This window comes from Dromiciops gliroides, chromosome 3 (genome assembly GCF_019393635.1).
Source record: "Dromiciops gliroides isolate mDroGli1 chromosome 3, mDroGli1.pri, whole genome shotgun sequence".
Lineage (NCBI taxonomy): Eukaryota > Metazoa > Chordata > Mammalia > Microbiotheria > Microbiotheriidae > Dromiciops > Dromiciops gliroides.
In genome coordinates, this window is record NC_057863.1 from 57,160,384 (window position 1) to 57,179,803 (window position 19,420).

Genomic DNA, 19,420 nt, shown 5'->3' on the forward strand with positions numbered 1-19,420 from the left:
ACGGACTGGCAATTGTAACCAAAATTGACATTGTCAGTGTGTGTGTGTGTGTAACTATACTCTGATTGATGGATCTATTTTCCTCATAAGGTCCTACAGGTTTTCCTTAAGACTGGTAATGCTGTTTGCACTCTTGATGGAAAGCAAACTCACTTTGGGGATGCTGAATATTGTGATATTTAAAATTGGATACTAGAGCATTAATTTCCCCTCTTTAACCTTTCCCTTAATTTATCTTCCAGACTAGTAAATGGAAGAAGCTTCTGGTCTCTAGTTAGAGGTTTTATTGTGTGGTAGTTACAAGATGATGTTGATTAGAGGGATAGGAAAGTAGAAATACAAACAAATAGTCTTAAGTCTAAGCTTAGTCTATATTCCATATAAAACTCACCAAAAGCCCAAGGCCACCTCTGGGGAGGAGAGCCGCGTCAGGCACGTGCTGCTAACGGCGAGCCGGGCCGCGTCCAACTCCAGTCAGCATCTGTCTGTGTGTCGCAGTCATTGGACCAGGAGAGCAGGAAAGAGAGATCCCACTTCCGTTCTCTCCTTGCCTTTTAAGCTCGCACCCTGGAAGTGGAGTGCTTAGCAGCCGGGCTGGCGTGCGTAGCCCATGCACGGCCGTCGGTCTCCTCCCCGAAAGGATGGTCCTTCAAAAACTGGTGTCTTTCTGTATTCACTAACCGACTGATAGGAAACTTTTTTTTTTTTTTTGTGGGGCAGTGGGGGTTAAGTGACTTGCCCAAGGTCACACAGCTAGTAAGTGTCAAGTGTCTGAGGCCGGATTTGAACTCAGGAACTCCTGAATCCAGGGCCGGTGCTTTATCCACTGCGCCACCTAGCCGCCCCCTGATAGGAAACTTTTTACCACAATAGACAGCCTCTTTACCATTGGATTTGTACTGTCTGAATCACTAATAGTAATTGCAGGGCAAGGGAAAGTGGCATAGTACCAATCTCTTCTCCCAATGTCATAACCTTAGTCCTTCAGCTAAAGGGGTCATGTGGATGATGGTCTTATTATTGCAAGAAACATGTTGCTTAGAAATTCCTAAACTTGAGGTTATTCTTAAGGAAGATTACAAAGTTGGTGCTGTCCAGGATCCCTTCTTTGACTTGAGGGATAGGTTCTGTAATAATAATGAGTCTTACCCCCCATTTTGTACACAGGAGTTTAAGGTTCTGTTACACTATTAATATACTACCTCTCTATTCACTTATCTATGTACATGCCTGCTTTTGCCATGTGCTTCTGTAGGAAATCTTAATTATTTCATCATTGTCTCTGCTATTTCAATCTCTTGGACTGAGAGAGTCCATTATGAGAAACTCTAATCAGGTTAAAACTCAGGTTTTACAGGTGTGAAAGCTCCCATTTGAATTTCTCAAAGGTAAGTCATAGTGATACAAAAGAAACATTTGATTACAGCTTTTTCTCAAGAGATTGTGTCCACACAGCATCAAAAAATTCTGTTGATTTAGTCAATCCAGGACCCAAATTAGTCAGTTCAGTTTAAAAAAAAAATTTTTTTTTGGCAGGGCAATGAGGGTTAAGTGACTTGCCCAGGGTTACACGGCTAGTAATGTCAAGTGTCTGAGGCAAGATTTGAACTCAGGTCCTCCTGAATCCAGGGCCAGTGCTTTATCTACTGTGCCACCAAACTGCTCTGAGTCAGTTCAATTTTTAAAGGCATCACATGTACATTTGTATATATATATATATATATATATATATGTATATGTATATATATATATGTATATGTATATATATATATTTTTTTTTAGTGAGGCAATTGGGGTTAAGTGACTTGCCCAGGGTCACACAGCTAGTAAGTGTTAAGTGTCTGAGGTCGGATTTGAACTCAGGTACTCCTGACTCCAGGGCCGGTACTCTATCCACTGCGCCACCTAGCTGCCCCTGTATATATTTTCTTAATCATCTATCTCTCTATCTCAATTTATTTATTAATCTATCTCTGTCTTACCTATATATGTGTTTATTTATTGATCTGTCTATTTATTCATTAATTCATCTCTCTATCATAGGAGAGAGATTATTAGAACTGGACTATTATACCCTGCTTGTGAATTTTCCCAGAGAAAGATAATAAAACTAATAGTGCTACCAAATAGGGATGGATAGTCACACAAGTATCTTATTTTTAGAGAAAAATAGTGACACATTATAAAGGATGGAATTATATCCCAAGCTTAGTAGTAAAATGACCATTCAGCGAATGTCACATTTTTTAGAAACTGATTACATGATAATTTATTGGTCTGCTCTCCAAACTTTAACGCTGGGAGCTTCATAACATCCTTAACAGTGCCAGGTTTTGTGTCTCCATACAGAAAAATAGCAAGTCTTTCATGCCAATGTGTATGGCACAGAGAGGAAGTGAATTTGTATTTGATCCATCTGTTCCCCACGCAGCCATCTACATTTACTCTCACCGGGAGCTTTGAGTGAGAAGGTGAGATGGGACTCAAGCTGAGATTAGGAAAATTAAACAGGAAGCCAATAGACATAATATGAACAACATTAGAAAAAACATTTCCCATGTATTTTCTCAAGCATCGGTGATTTGTAGTCATCTCAGGACATCATTTTTTATAGCATAGGTCAAGGAATAAGTTGAACTTAGAGTATGCAATATTTAACTGAAGAGCATTTAGTATAAAACAATTCTAAGGTGAAAGCCTGCTTTGCATTAGTTAGATATTCTCCTCATTCTTCTTGTTCAAACAAGCCCAGTTTTTTTTTTTTTTAACAAGATTGAGTACTACTTCTCAAAGCCACAGTCTCAGGGAACTCTGCACACTGCCACACTTTGCTGTCTGCTATACCTATTCTGTGCATTTGACCAGAATTCCTAATGTGGAAGGTGGGGCATCCAGGAACAATGTCTTTCTGCCTGGGGACAGGACTATTAACAGCTGCTTTAGTGTCAGTTGGATATGGTTAGCCCAGTTGGAGTGGGGTGCTTCTAACCAAACTCCTTCATACATAAAAGGCAAAGGAATGTTGTACAGAGAAGAAAAATACTAGCCTAGTGGTTAGATGACCCATTTCTGGATCTTCCTTCTTCTTAGTCGTTTGGTTTCATTATGACTGGGCTTGTTTTTGCTTCTGTAAAATAATGAATCAGACTAGATCACCTCTAATACTTCTAGTTCTAGAGATCCGATTTTGATGGACATACATGGCGACTCACATAGCCACTATGTGTCAGAGGTCACACTTGAACCCAGGTCTTCCTGACTCCAAAATTCTATAAGAAATCAACTTCTATTTGGGAAAATATTTTTAACTCTTAAAGGATTTCATTATGTACTCTTTGCAAATCTTTAAGCACTATATAAACATTGTTGTTGTGGTGGTGATGGTTATTACATATACTGATATGAAAATTTACAAAAGGGACTGTGGGTAGACTTCAGAGGATTCATGAAATTGGATGGGGAAAAAATGACACCTTTATTTTCACTAACCTCTAACGTAGGTTTAGAATTTCCTTCAGTTATTTGAAAACATTTTGAGAAAGAGTGCACAGGCTTCAGCCAACTGCCAGAGAGGTCCGTGACACCAGAAAGGTCAAGAACTCCCATCTTCAGGTTTACAGTATTCTTTCCTTACACTGACCCCATGAAGCAGGTAGTATGACTATTACTATCCCCTTTTTATAGGGAAGAGGACTGATAATAAAATCAGTTAAATAGGGGACTTTATGTGATCACCCAGTTAGGTCTGGTAATAACGGTTAACATTTGTATAGCGCTTATTACATTCCAGGCACTGTGCTAAGCACTTTCAAATTATCTCATTTGATCCTCACAACATCCCAGGGAGGTAGGTGCTAGATCATTTTATAGATGAGGAAATTGAGGTAGGTAGACAGGTTAAGTTAAGGAAATAAGTGTCTGAGGCTGGATTTGAACTCACGTCCTTCTGACACCAGGCACAGGGCTCTCTCACTGCTGCAAGGATCAGTCAATCATTCAATCCAAGGATCTGATCAGGGGCTTGAATCCACATCCTCTGAGTCACAAGACCATGTGGCTTCCCTGTACCTTTGTTTTTTGTGATGTCTATGAAAACTATACATGCAATGGATGAAAGGCAAAAGAAAAAATATATAATATAATGTAGCATAATTTAATATAACATAACATTATATTATAATGTTGTTATATCATAACATGTGTGTGTATATATATGTATGTATGTATGTATGTATACATACACACACATATATTCATTGACATGGTCTGGATTTGTCTACTTGAAATTTACCTGAATTCTTAAAAAAGAAAACACCATCTTTTGTTTCTCCTAGAATATTCTGGACCAGCTTGTGAAGAGAAAATCGATCCGTGCGCCTCGTCACCTTGCCAGAATAACGGGACCTGCTACGCTGACCGGGCTCACTTCACCTGCAGCTGCAGTGCGGGGTTCACCGGGCCCACGTGCGCCCAGCTGATCGACTTCTGCGCCCTGAATCCTTGTGCCCATGGGACGTGCCGCAGCGTGGGGACGAGCTACAAGTGTCTCTGTGATCCAGGTTTGTATTGGCTTCCTCCACGTATTGGGCATTTCAATAGTCTCTAAATCATTTCTCTTAAATGAAAGGAACGCATTTCCCCCCATTTGGCATTTAATTACTATTGAATGCTGCCGTGCCTTATTTTTAAGAATACCCGATGTGATATGTTCCTATTCTGGGTGTCATCTGTGATGCATGAGTACTTCCAACATATGAACACCATGAATCAATATGAGAGGCAACAGGGTGCAATTGAAAAAGTTGGGGAAAACAATTTCAGGCTCTGGCTCTGGGTAAGTCATTGAAATTCTCTGAGCCTCAGGCTTTGCATCTGTAAAAAGGGTACAGTACCTATACTATAATATGGTTGTGAGAAAAGCTCTGTAAAACTTTAAATGCTAGATAAATGTGATTTATTATTATTATTAATCATTATTAACCCGGACCTGGGATTTTATTTGTGTATGAAACTCCAAATAAGAAAACTCCTTCTACCAATGCAAATCAGATCTGCTCTACTACAGTGGTAAATTGAGATTGTGACTTACCTAGGGTCACACAGCTAGCAAGTATCTGAGGCCAGATTTGAACTCAGGAAGATGAGTCTTCCTGACTCTAGGCCTGGCACTCTATCCACTGTACCTCCCAGCTGCCCCACAGAGGCCAGACTTGACCCAGGTTTTCTTGGCTCAAAGACCAGCACTCTCTATCCCCTATACCTCTAAGAATAATTAAGATAGACTGGGGAGGGGGCAGCTAGGTGGCACAGTGGATAAAGCACCAGCCCTGGATTCAGGAGGACCTGAGTTCAAATGTGACCTCAGACACTTGACACTTACTAGCTGTGTGACCCTGGGCAAGTCACTTAACCCCAATTGCCCTGCAAATAAAAAACACCACCAAACGATAGCTTGGGGAGCTACAGGGAAATTCAGCTAAGAATCTAAAGGGTGCTTAGTAGTTTCTTCCATAGAGATTCTAAATTGTTTTTGATCTACCTAGGTTCACAGGATTTCGAAGTACCTTCAGAAAACTCTTCCTTCCCCCACCCTCCTTAAAACATTCCCAGAAACTGGTTTTCCTCTCTATTCTTTAAAACATGTGCCCAGCAGCACAGTCTAGTGTCCCATAACCCTTGTAGTCATGGGCTTCTGATGAATGCACCACCTAAGCCCACTCTGATGTACAGTTTCCACTCTTCTATTATGAACTTTCTTGGTACTCCTTTAACCATCTCCTGGCAGCCATGCTTTCTTGATGAAGTCCTCAGAAAGAAGGATCAGATATTGGAATACTAGCTGACTCTCAATCCCTCCATCTCCTTCCTAAGCTTTATAAAATCTACACTTACATTTAACTATAGGGGCATTACAGTATAATGAAAAAGGAGAAGGGTTTGGAATGAGAGCACCTGGTTTCACTGCCACTTACTATCTGAGGGACTTTTGGCAAGTTGCAACCTCTCTGGGTCTCAGTTTCCACATCTGTAAAATGGGGGAAGGGCAGCTAGGTGTTACAGTGAATAGAGGACTGGGCTTAGAATCAAGAATACTCATCCCTGTGAGTTCTCAGACAATAGCTGTGTGACCCTGGGCAAGTCACTTAACCCTGTTTACCTCAGTTTCCTCATCTGTAAAATGAGCTGGAGAAGGAAATAGCAAAACACTCCAGTATCTTGCCAAGAAAACCCCAAATGGGGTCATGAAGAATTGGACACAACTAAAAAAATTACTCATAAATGAGGTGGGGTTGGACTATGTCACCTCTGAGAGGAGTACAAACTCTTTTAATATAAAATATACTGCTCAGTGATGCCCTTTCCATTGATGCATTGTTGTATAGCACTTTTTAGACCTGATAGTGGGAGAAATACCTTTCATCTTTACCCTATCCTGGATCCTTGGCTCACATCTGGCAGATAGCCAGTTAAGTAATCAGCTGTAGCTTGTGTATCCCATGGCTACTGATTCCCTTGAGTTTTCAAGTGCCTCTGACAGCCAGTTCTATAACAAGGATATTATCACCAAGTTTTTCCTCCCATAACTACGATGTAGAGGGCACAATATTTCAACATGAGCTGCTTCACCACATGGAAACAACTGAACCGGGCATTTGTTAGCAAGAATATGGAGGGAAGATAAATACCACCTATCTGTGAGCCACTTTAGTAATTTATTTCTACCTGCCACCTTGACTTAATTGCTTCTGGTATGCCCCCCTCCCTACCCTTTCTTTCATTTCCATCCCTGTCCTGACCAAACCATATCTGGGTTATTCAGTCTTGTTTGACTTATAGTAATGAGGAAATGTTGTGTATGACAGATCATCAGATGTTGGGTATGTTGGCACATGCTTATAATCCTGGCTACTGGCTGAGGTTGAGGATGGTGGATTCTGTGACTTCAGGTGTCCTGAACTTCAGTAGAACTAAAGCTAATCAGGGGTCTTCATTAAGTCTGGCTAAAGCTTCCTGCTGTTCAAAAATGGGATCAAGCCTGTGAGTGACCTCGGCACTTCCTTGCTAGGCAAGATAGGGAGATCCAGTCTCAAAAACCCCAGTAGATCATGAAAGTCAGTCATTGCTCTGCCCAGCCCCCATGACGTCATGAAGTAGAGGTCTTCTTCCATTAGATTTATCTTCTTCTGGAATTTACTTGACAAGTTCATTAACATAAGCCATTAACCTCTTACTTTCCATATTTATAAAGTGGGCATAATAAAACTTGTACTCTATGCCCTCTGGGATTCTGTTAAGGATCAGATGTAATCATGTATGTGGAGGGACTGTCTATCTATACAATGCCTGAAACAGCATTAAGATGAATCTGTCGGGGCAGCTAGGTGTCGCAGTGGATAGAGCACTAGCCCTGGATTCAGGACTACCTGAGTTCAAATCCGGCCTCAGACACTTAACACTTACTAGCTGTGTGACCCTGGGCAAGTCACTTAACCCAATTGCCTCACTAAAAAAAAAAAAAAAGATGAATCTGTCAATGTTGTTCATTTATAATAAAAGAGAGGCCCTGTGATTGAGTGGAAAAACATCAGATTTGGATCCTGGGGACCAGGATTTGAGTACTAGCCGGACTACTTTCTATCTTTGCAAACTTGTGCTTGTTCCCCTCTCAGAGACTCTGTTTCCCCACATTTGAGATGAGGAGGCTTTACCAGATGACCTCTAAGTTCCCTGCCAGATATGGCTTAGGGTCCTATGAATAGGAGCAGTGAAATAGCAGATAGAATAGCATTCTACAGCCAGAATGAGAATTTCATTATTAAGTCCATGTATAGGACTGGTGAGTTATAAGAGGAATGATATTATTAGCAATAATTATAAACCAGAACCTCTAAACACTTCACCATGGAACAAGATTTGTTATAAGAAAAGACTTATTTTGAATCCTGTACAGAATCTGTGTTTATGGTATACAGAGAATTGGACTGGGAATGAGGAAGGACCTGTGTTTAAATCCTGCCTGATTTTAGCTGTGTGACTCTTGGGGCATATCACAATTTCAATAAACCTCAGTTTCCTCACATGAAAAATAGGGATAATAATATCTGTAGTCTTCACATTACCAGGTTCTTGTGACCTTGGGAAAATCACTTAACCACTCTAGCTTAAGTTTCCCTATCTGAATAATAATAACAACAACAACAACGATAACAATAATAACAATAATAGGCAGCTAGGTGGAGCAGTCGATAAAGAACCAGCCCTGTATTCAGCAGGACCTGAGTTTAAATCTGGCCTCAGACACTTGACAATTACTAGCTGTGTGACTCTGGGCAAGTCACTTAACCCTCATTGCCCTGCAAATAATAATAATAAATAATAATAATAACACCAGTAATAACAACTAGATTTTATAGTGCTTTGAGGTTTGCAAAGTACAAATGTCTCATTTTATCCTCAGAATAGCACTGGATGGGTGGTACTTATTTTTATCCTCATTTTACAGATGGGGAAACTGAGTCAGCCAAAGTTTAAATGACTTGCACAGGGTCACATAGCTAGTGAGTGTCTGAGGCTGGATTTGAACTCAGATCTTCCTGTCTCTAGGGTTAGCATGGTACCTCAGAGGATGTGGATTCAAGCCCCTGATCAGATCCTTGGATTGAATGATTGACTGATCCTTGCTTCTTATGAGGAGATTGGTTAAAGACCTATATTTATGAGTGATGGGTACAGTACAGGACTTCCAAAGACCATGTTAATACATACTTTCAGATGGCTCCTCAGGTTGATGTTATCCCAGAAGCTGCCTTTGGAACAGGTATCATATGAGAAAAAGGCACCTTAACATCTGGTCTGAATTTCCATCTTAAGAGGCAACTATGACAAGTCTCTCAATACATGGTTTCTGGTCTTCATCTCTTGGAGCATGTAATTGCTTTACCACTCTTTTGCATAATAGAAGAATCTCATGAGAATAGGTTAAATTGGGTATCAAGCTGGAGAGCAACATACATAGTCATCTTTATGGATCAGTAACACATTCAATTCCATAATGGGGCAGCAGCCTGGAATGATATCAGGTTGATAATTATTCTACATATAACACACACTCACACACACACACACACACGCCTTTTTGATTACAGAAAGTCAAATGTGCCACACGCTCCATTTTTTAAACCTCATTTTCAGGTTTTTGAATGAGAGATTTTGATGATATTATAATATTAAGTAATAAAATGTCAGTGCCGTAGAATCACCCCAAGGTTCTTTCTCTCAAATTGCCACATTAATGGGGAGGCGATGCAGATTCTAAACAATTTACAGGTTGGTAGCACATGGCCTTAAAAAAATTACAGATTGTTGTCTCCTGACACTGAAACTGAGCATTGAAATGTGCAAGATTCATGTGCACAAATTTCATATCCAGGCTGTGGTTTTCATCTGATTGCATCTATATGGCATGCATTCAAAATGAAACAGCAGATATTTGGAAAACAGCTCCCATGGCCAGTGGTATACAGGATGTCCTTAAATTGTGGGCATAGAAAATAAACCCAGCAATATAAAAGGTGTGGTTTAATTTTAATTAATAATTGAATGGAAGCATTTAAGTGCCTCCTACATGCCAGGCAATTAAAATTATTATCCCATTTGTTCTTCACAAAAGGTCTGAGAGGCAGGTGCTCTTGTTTATCCCTGTTTACAGTTGAGGAAACAGCCAGCCAAAGATTTAAGTGATTTGCCCAGGGTCACACAGCTAGTAAATATCTGAGGCTGGATTTGAACTCAGAGCTCGCTAATTCCAAGGCTGGCACTGTGTCTGCTGCACCACCAAGTTAATACACAAAGAAATGCCTGAGATATTGAAGAGCTGAGAATCAATTTTCTTCCCGTCCCCCCCTCCTTTTTGCAATTCTTCTTCACCTTTCTCAACCCTCTTAATTTCTTTGATTCTGTGAGCTGTTTCTTTTCTAAATATATAATTAAATTAGCATAATGTCTTTCAAGGGAGAACAAAAGCTGTAACTGAAGAATGTTTTTGGAGAGTGTATTTTCTGTGGGATAAGACTGTACCTGTGATTGCACTGATAAAGGGAACTGCCAATGAAGACACTCCCTCCACCAACTAAGGCTGAAGGCTGGCATCTCTGCAGCTCAAGTTTTACAGAGTCTCTGGAAATAGTGAGAGGTTAAGTCACTTGCCCAGGGTCACATATCCAGTTATTCATCAGAGGCTCTTGAACCCAGGTCTTCCTGACTCTGAGGCCAGCTCTTTATCCATTATAACACACTGCCTTTGTGTTTTCCTTATGTTTCTGTAAATTGAGTTTGGATAGGTACCACAAAAGCAGAGAGATTACCCAGATGTCACGTACAAGGTTGGATCCCACTAACAAATGGAAATAGTTCTCCTGTGCTATTTCTTCCCAGCAGAATGCAAGCTCTTTGAGGATGTAGGTGATTGTATATTTGTCTTTAATCCCCAGTGCCTGATGTGTGGTGAGCATTTTATAAATCTTTGTTGAATTAGATTCTTCACCTTGTTTGAGGAAGAGTAGTTTTTGAAGATTCTTGGGGCTTCCTAAAGCCTCATTGCAGGGGTGGATGCAGTTGGGGTGACTGAGCAACCCCAAAGAAGCAACCATGGGCCAGTTTCTTCCCCTCTGTGATCCTCACTTTCCTCATTTGCAAAATATGGGAAGATCTAAGATCTCTTCTAGTTCTAAATCTATGAGCTTAATAGTATGGAAAAAAACTGTTATAAGTGACCAAAAAAGAGCAGGAATTTTTTGCTGATTCATCACTATCATCTTTGTTGTTGTTCAGTCATTTCAGTCATGTCTGACTCTTTGTGACCCCATTTGGGGTTTTCTTGGCAAAGATACTGGAGTAGTTTGCCATTTCCTTATCCAGCTCATTTTACAGGCAACAAATAGGCAAACAGGGTTAAGTGGCTTGCTCAGGGTCACCTAGCTAGGGAGTGTCTGAGGCGACATTTGAATTCATTGATCACCATCATCTAGTGTGTTACTAATAATGTGATCAGGGATCATTAGAAACACATTAGATTTCTCTTTAGGGAAGAATGGACTTTTTTTCCCTTTCAAAGGGTTTCTCATGTGCATAGATAGCTTCAGGAATCTAAACCAGGGTCATTTCCCCTTTTATATTAAGGACACAAGCTGCATAAAATGACCAGCCAGGTCATGCCTTGGTTTCCGTTGTCAGAAATTTGCAGAGGCCATTTCTCTCTTCATGGGAGCCCACAGTCGGTGGCTCAGCTTTCCCACTGTTTGATGAGATCCCCCTGGCTAAATTCCAATGCCCATTTCACAGATATATGGAAATGCAGTATCAAGAAACACTGGCTGAGGGATGGATTTGTGATTACTTCTGCCCTCCTGACTAATTCTAAAGGGGGCATCTCCTCTAGAATATTGAACAGAAAACTTGATCCATTCTCTCAAGCAAGATGTTGGTGCTTGTATTTGTCATGTTCTAAGCAGAGGTTGGTGACATCCTTTGCCTCTCCCTTTAGATTCTCCTCAAAGGGTGCAACAGCAGATACCTCTTCTGCTCAGATTCTAAATGGGCCAATCAAGGCCTTAGGTTTCAAATTCTCATCTTTACTTTCAAGGTCCTGAATACTTTATTACTGACCTGGCTGAAAAATGACCTTCCTCTTTAGCTTCTGTATATCCCCTGGCAGAATATACATGAGTCACTACACTTGCTTCAAGTCTGCTTTTCCTCCCTACCCCCATGTTTCTCTAAGTAGGAGAGTATGTCCCCACGGTAGTTTTACCTCTTACCCTCCCTGGCTTCCTTCCCAGCTCAGCTTAGGTGGCACCTCTTGAAGGCACTTTCCTCTTGCCCCCAGTTGTTAGCTGCTTGCTCTCTCTCCTCTCTCTCTCTCTCTCTCTCTCTCTCTCTCTCTCTCTCTCTCTCTCTCTCTCTCTCTCTCTCTCTCTCTCTCTCTCTCTCTCTCTCCCCCCCTCCCTCCCTCTCTCTCGCTCTCTCCCCTCACGTAATTATGGATATTTGTATGCCCAAACAACACAATAAGTACTCCTTGAGGGCAGGAACTATCATTCAGTCTTACGATCTCTGGCCCCTAGCTCAGTGCCTTGCAAATAGTAGGCACTTAATAAATATGTGTTGAATGGAGTGGGATTGGATTGGATGGAATACTTCAGGGACCCATCTATGTGGATCCCCATCAGGCCAATGCTGGCCACACATGCTCCGTCCCTCAGTCAATGGTCTTCAGGAGCTTCTGCAGCTGAGGTTATTTAGTACCCGATGGCCAAACTTGTGGTGATGTTTCTCCAGGAACTTGGCTTCTTAGCCCTGATAGGCAGACATTTACATCACTGACAAGTGTTCTACTTGAAAGTCTTCCAGATCGATAGATTGTGATTCAGTGTTGTAAGCTTTGGTGATGATGACTCCTATGAGGGTAGATGAAACGTTATGGGGAAGGGGAGGAAGGGAGAGAGGGAGAGAGAGAGAGAGGAAGGGAGAGAGAGAGGGAGAGAGAGAGGGAGAGAGAGAGAAAAGGAGAGGGAGGGGAGGGAGAGAGAGGGAAGGAGGAGAGGAGAGGAGAGAAAAGAGGAGAGACAGAGAGAATGAAAGGAGGAGGGGAAGACAGAGAGATAGAGAGGAGGGAGGGGAGTGGAAAGGAGACAGACAGACCTAGACAAACCACCATTTTTATTTGAATGCCTCTTAATTGTTGTGAACAAGCTATTTGTTTACTTTCAGGTACTTCCAATTCTGGGCATTTTCATTGGCTGTCCCTCCTGCCTGTAATTCTTTCCCTCATCTGCCTTCTGGCTTCCTTGTCTTCCTTCAAGTTCCAGCTGAAACTCCATCTTCTACAGGCCCCCTGATCTCCCTTTTCCCCCATCCCCCTTGGTTCTGGTGCTTCCTCTCTGTTGATTGCCTTCAACTTTTCCTGTCTCTATTTTGTTTGTGCAGTTGTTTGGAGGGTTGTCTCTCCCATTAGACTGTGAACTTCTTGAGAACAGGGACTGTTTTTTGCCTTTTTTATCATCAGCACTTGGCATAATCCCTGGCACTAGTGGCATTTAATCAATGTTTATTGACTGATTCACTGCTGCTATCCCTTGCGGACTTTTTTGGTCATATTACCATCTTCCATGATTGCTTCATGTTGTCCTTGAAACTGAGAGGTAAAATCGAGACTAGTGAAAGGAGCAGTGATTTTGGATTCAGAGAACCCAGGTTCCAATCTCATCTCTAATACTACTTGTGTGACCTTTCTACTTGGATATGTGATTCCCATAAGTCACTAGCCCCTCCCCTTAGTTTCCTCATCTGTAAAATGAGGGTGCTCTGTGATGGCCTCTGCGGTCTGTTTCAGGTCTAGATCCAGGGTCCCTGGTTTTCTTTGTGTCTCTGCTCTCATTTCTTTGTTTGGTTATACCTTTGGTATCCTAGCACCCAGTATTTAGCCACACACAGTTTATCTGCAATCATTCATTCATGTATCTCTTGATCTCCCAGACCTCCCCATTGGAGACCTTGTCTTGCCGTTCACTGTTGATGGTTTGACATCTGCCAAGATCTGTTTTCTATCAAGGTGAATAACAAGATTAGATGAACAGAGGAGAAACTAACCTGCATGCCATAGCTTTTTAGATCCTTTTAACTTGGCTGTTGCTTAATTCCTTATTGATTTGAGATTTATGCAAAAGTTCGGGAAAAGGCAGACTACATTTCTCAATTGGGTTTTCTCCATCCTTGTTTCTGAACTCCCTGTTTTGAAGTATACAGCTGAAGTCTTTCCATTCACTAACTGCATTTGCGTCTGCCCTGTTGGGCATGATTCCAGGCTCTGTGTGAGGTTTACCCTGAAGGACATTGATAGACGACCTCAATTGCTTTCCAGCTTACTGTCAACTTATAGCAATTGCACTGATTCGGCAAAACAGCATGTCTTCGTGCCACGGTTCTGAACATTTTTTTTAATGCAGTATTGCCATGCTCCATTTTTAGCCATCTGCTCAGCTTTGCATGAGAGAGGTCACCTATGAGAGACTAGTAAAGGTTATGGTCTGAAGTCTCACTGGTTCTGTTGATGGCTACCTGCTTCATTTTGACTTTACCCAGAAGACACTTGGCTGACGTGTGTAAGAGTGACTCTTAAAAGGTTTAATTTGTTTGGAAAAGAGCAATTCATGTGGGGTTTGAAAGGCATTTGTTGTTGTTCAGTTATTTTTAGTCCTGTCAGACGCTTTGTGACCCCATTTGGGTTTTTCTTGGCAAAGATACTGGGGTGGTTTGCCATTTCCTTCTCCAGCTCATTTTACAGATGAGGAAATTGAGGCAAACAGGAAGTGACTTGCCCAGGGTAACACTAGTAAGCTAGTAAGTGGCTGAGGTCAGATTTGAACTCAGAAAGAGGAGTCTTTCTGACTCCAGGCCCAGCACTCTTTCTACTGTGGCACCTAGCTGCCCAGTTGAAAGCATTTGGAGAAAGCCAATTTCTTAATGGGGCTGACCTTACAAGTAGGCAATATTTCCAGTGCTCTCTCCACCATGCCACCTAGATTTCCTCCCCTTTTACCTTCTGAGTTTTCTTGCTATGACTTAAAACATTGTCGTCTGTTAAAATTTAAATGTCCCTGGGAGAAACAACATCGTAAACCTTAATGACCATTTGTACTTTTGTGCAAGTGAGTTTTTGAAATTATTTCCCGAGAATAGATTTGGATAGAAAAAGCCCAAAAAGAGTATGAAGATGCTGGCAATCTAAAGGAGGAGAATGGTCCTCACAATTTATGAAGCAACCTTGCTTCATAAATATAAGTAGGCCTTGCTCAATTAATTCAGCTCAATTCCATTCAATTCCATAATCATTTATTAAGCATCTACTATGTGTAAGGTGCAGTGCTATATGCAAGGGAGACAGAGACAAAAAAAGACATTTTCCCTCCTTTCAAAGGACCTTACATTCTCCTGAGGTGGCATAACATACACACAGATCAATAAATGCAACATATGTGTATGAAATAAAATCAAAGTCATATCCAAAGGAAGAGTTCTGTGACAACTGGTAGATATAGAATTATATCTTAAAGGAAGCTAGGGATTGTAAGAGGTGGAAGTGAGGAGGGGGTGACTTTTAGGCTACCGATTGGGGGGCACCCAGACAAAGGATGAAGGCAGGAGATGGGCTGTCCTATAGAAAGAACAGCTAACTCTAGGACTAGGACAGTTTTGCCTCGTACTTTCCAGGTTAAGCTCCTCCAATTCCCCGAGAATCCTAAGTAGTAGCAGTGGGCAAAATAAAAACTATGCTTCTGATATTTCACAGCTGCCTGACCCTCCTGGGTGAGCAAATGTATTTTTCTTGAGGCTACTTTTAACAACCTCTCTGTCGATGCAGTCAGTGTGGAATATAGGCTTGGCTCTGCTTCCAGGGCATGGATCACATTTTATGTGTCCTCTGAAGTTTTCTCTGGAAGCCAGTTTTCTTCTAGGTGAGGTTCAGGTTGTTAATTTTCTCTATAAAGTTCTGTGTGGTTTAAGCCCTGAATATCAAAGAGTCATATACTGTCTAGCTTTTCCCACTATGGGCTTGGAGCTTGCAGGGCTGACATCTTTTTAAGTGAAAGGCTTGTAACTGTGAAACTCCTCATGGATATTCACAAGAAGCTTGTTCTACTCGAGTATATTAACTTGGATCCAGTTTTAACTAAGGAATACTAATAAGCTAATGGAGGATGGAGAAGATATTTCTAAAGGCAACTGAATTGTTGCTTTGAATATCCCCAACTTGTTTAGTGCTAAAAATACCACACAAACAAACCTAGCCCCCCCCCAAAAGAATATATCACCTGCATTATATCTGAGAGGCTAGTTTCTATTGTTTATTCCCCTTGAGTCTAAATGGAATGACCCCCACCCCCCCCACTCAAGGACTGGTTCAAAGCTAGGGCAGCTGGATCAAATGGGAGGGGAAAGGAATGAATTATTCAGCCAGTAAATCTCAATTCAAATTCTAGTTTCTTTGTGTGTCTGGGATGCCTGAAGTCATTCTGATTGGGAGAAAGCCTGTGATGGAAGTGAGGAATATGATATTACTGACCCAAGTCTGTAAACCTACCATGGTCCAAAAGGGATACCTTTCTCCATTATGACACCTGGAGGCTGTCACTCAAATTTTTTGTGTGTGTGTGTGTGTGCGTGTGTGGCAGGTTATTTCTCTTCTGTCTCTGAAATGAAACCTGGGAGGAATTTTAAATAATTCCCATTAGCCCAAATATCTCTGGCTGGTGGACTCTTTAGTTTCTGTATTTATGGTCAGTTTGTTTTTCTGCTTGAGGGATCTCTCTCTCTCTCTCTCTCTCTCTCTCTCTCTCTCTCTCTCTCTCTCTCTCTCACACACACACACACACACACACACACACACACACACACACACACACACACACACACATTACCACATTTCCTATATACCATTGGTACTTGGTTTTTACCATGGCTGACTTCACAGAATGGGACCTCAGAGATCATAAAATCCAACCTCCTCATTTCACAGATTAGGAAACTGAGGACTGAACAGGTAAGATGACTTGTCCAAGGCCACACAGAAACTAAGTGATAAAGCCAAAATTAGAACTTGATTTCATTTTCATGATTGGCTGCTATGGCTGGGGAAGAAAGGGTTCTTTTCTGTGATGTGGTATTTTTTTTAAAACATACAAAACAAATTACACAAAACACTCAAAAAGCACTTATATTAGTTAATGATAAACTCCTGTACTCTGATGAATCTGTATGATCTCATTAATGTTCTCTCCAACCCAGCAGATCATAGCCCATTCATGCCTTCCCATCTGATGTAACTTTTATCTCAACCAGACCACCAATCTATGGGTATTCATTAAATACCTCCTATGTTACAAGTACTGTTTTAGGCACTCACGTACAAATAAAAAGAATTAAACAACCCTCATTTCAAAGAATTTCCATTATACTGGGGAGACAACATGTATAAATAGAATAAATAGAAATATATCCTCCCATAAGCTTATTATAGGAGTCAACTCAATGTCCTGGGAGCCTTCCTTAAATTCTCTTGACATCACACATATACCAATGGAGCATCAATAATTTCTCCTCTTGTTATGAGATTGAACCATCATCCTTTCCAATTATGGATTTCTTTGATGACATTTTTATCCCACTTGTGTGTAATTTTGTGTTTGTACTTTGTTGTAGTTTGCTCATTATATTACTTGTATTCTACCTCTAAGTTAAAATATGCCCTAAGCCAATCTGGTGAACCCACAAGGAATTTAATTTGAAATGAATCTCAGGCCTATTTTTTTTTATTACAGTCAGTTGCTTGAGAACTAGACCCTCTCTTACCCCTTTTACTTCTGCAGCTTTGTATCCCTGCCTTAGTCTTTAATCTTGTTCTAATCTTCCATCTGCTCCCTTTGTTGCCTTAGCTTCTCACTCCATCCATTCTGTAACAAGTACCTTGAATTTGAAGCCTTAATCCCATCTTTTTCCTGGCCCCAAATCCACCTATTCTGAAATGATTTCTCCATGTTGTATTTGCTGTGCTTGTGGCTTAAGTTTATTGGCTTTTCTTTGAGGCTGGTGGGAGTCTTTGTTTGGAATGATTTTCTCATTGGAAAGTCACAGACTTTTATGTACATGTATGCATAGGACACCATAATAATTTTTTTCCTAGTTGTAATGACTTGAAGTAAAAGTAAAAATGACTTTGCCGTAGTCCCTAATACTGATTTTATAACTACAGATTTACAGCTTTTGAAAGGGAATAAATAAGTACATTAAAATACATGTACTGGTATGTCATGTTTTAGCTATCGAAGGAGGTCTTTAAAAATGGAGCACTTTAGCAGGCTGGTAAAAGGTGAGCTTATCCCCTCTTGATGCATTAATAAAATAACAAATTGTGATTTCTATCTTTCCAAAATCCCTCCCTCTCTCTCCCTCCTTCCCCCCTAACTTCACCAAATGGACTGTTTCAAAATGCTGGTGAAAATACTAGGAGTTTTTAATATGGCTTTGAGGCCAGTGCTCACACATGTAGCTTAGCTATAAAAACATAACCACTGAATTTGCTTAATCTTTGAGGTTTTTTTTTTTTAATAGAACAGGGCCTGCTGAAAGCTAGAGCTTGTCTTAAAATAAGCCATAGTCTGTTGAACCTTAACTTCTGTCCATAAGCATAACATTGCAAATATTTTTGCAAGTGTTTTTACTTATTTTAACACCCTACTCATTGTAGTTGAAGTTGACTCAGAAAATCATCCCAGTGAGGAATATCAGGGAAGCTTATTAATATTTGGAGGGAAACACTGAGAACTTTAAGAAAATTACATTTCTGGGCAATCTCTTTGCACAGTTTTTCATTAAACATCAGAGGAATTAAGACTGTTGTACTACCCGTCCTGCAGTGGCCTATTTACCTGAGGGTAATGCATTTTAATGAGTCCATATTCCCCACCTGGGGAAATCATTATAATGAATTCTGTTACCTGCATAGCTATTAAAATATTCAAAATAGCTGCATGAAGAAAATGGCATTTCCTTTTCATAGACTGAGCATCTCCTGCACAACATTTAAAACCTTTTTGCTTTTTATAGTCAGTGACAAAATGGAAAACTCTGTATGGATGAATTATCATAGATTGTGATTTCTTTCTCTTCATCATATGAAAGTAACAACTTTTTAGATTTCAAAATTTTAAATGAATTAAATTGCCCCATCACACTGAGTAAATTTCCATCAGTCGTAACATAGCTAGGACAAAGTACTTTAGAGAACTGGTAAATAGATTATTTATAAATATAAATATTGCCTGCCCTTGGCAAGTCTATCAGTATTTCTAAGAATAACTTCTCATGAGAAAAATGAAGGTCTAATAAAACCGAAATTATGAATCTTAGTTTTTGTGTCACTAAACATAATTTTGTTCTTTCCCTTCCTTTCTCCCTCCCTCTCTCCTTCCTTCCTTCCTTCCTTCCTTCCTTCCTTCCTTCCTTCCTTCCTTCCTTCCTTCCTTCCTTCCTTCCTTCCTTCCTTCCTTCCTTCCTTCATTCCTTCCTTCCTTCGTTCCTTCCTTCCCTCCTTTCTTCCTTCCTTCCCTCCATCCCTCCTTCTCTCTCTCTCTTACAAGTTATAGGGTGAAAATTCCTTCTTTTATCGGTATAGCATCAGAGGTTAGATAAAATCATATGACATTGAACAAGGATAAATAACTAGAGATAGCATCCTGTTATGGGTTAAAACATCAAATGGGAGGAGGTGTTGTTAGACAGTAAGGATCCGGATGGTTAGCAGAGCTAACAGGATGGTGGGAGAACTTTAGACAAAGCACATAGTGAGAATTGTCTGAAGGACCAT

The 19,420-nt window shown here is 40.6% G+C and overlaps 1 protein-coding gene across 1 annotated transcript in view; it reads left to right on the forward strand.

Moving 5' to 3' along the window:
• DNER (delta/notch like EGF repeat containing) overlaps positions 1–19,420 on the forward strand; it is a 287,309-nt gene that overhangs the window by 206,518 nt on the left and 61,371 nt on the right. Inside the window, exon 8 of the mRNA XM_043993335.1 lies at positions 4,335–4,559. Within this exon, the coding sequence (XP_043849270.1) occupies positions 4,335–4,559 (225 nt within the window). The remainder of the gene's footprint in view (positions 1–4,334; positions 4,560–19,420) is intronic.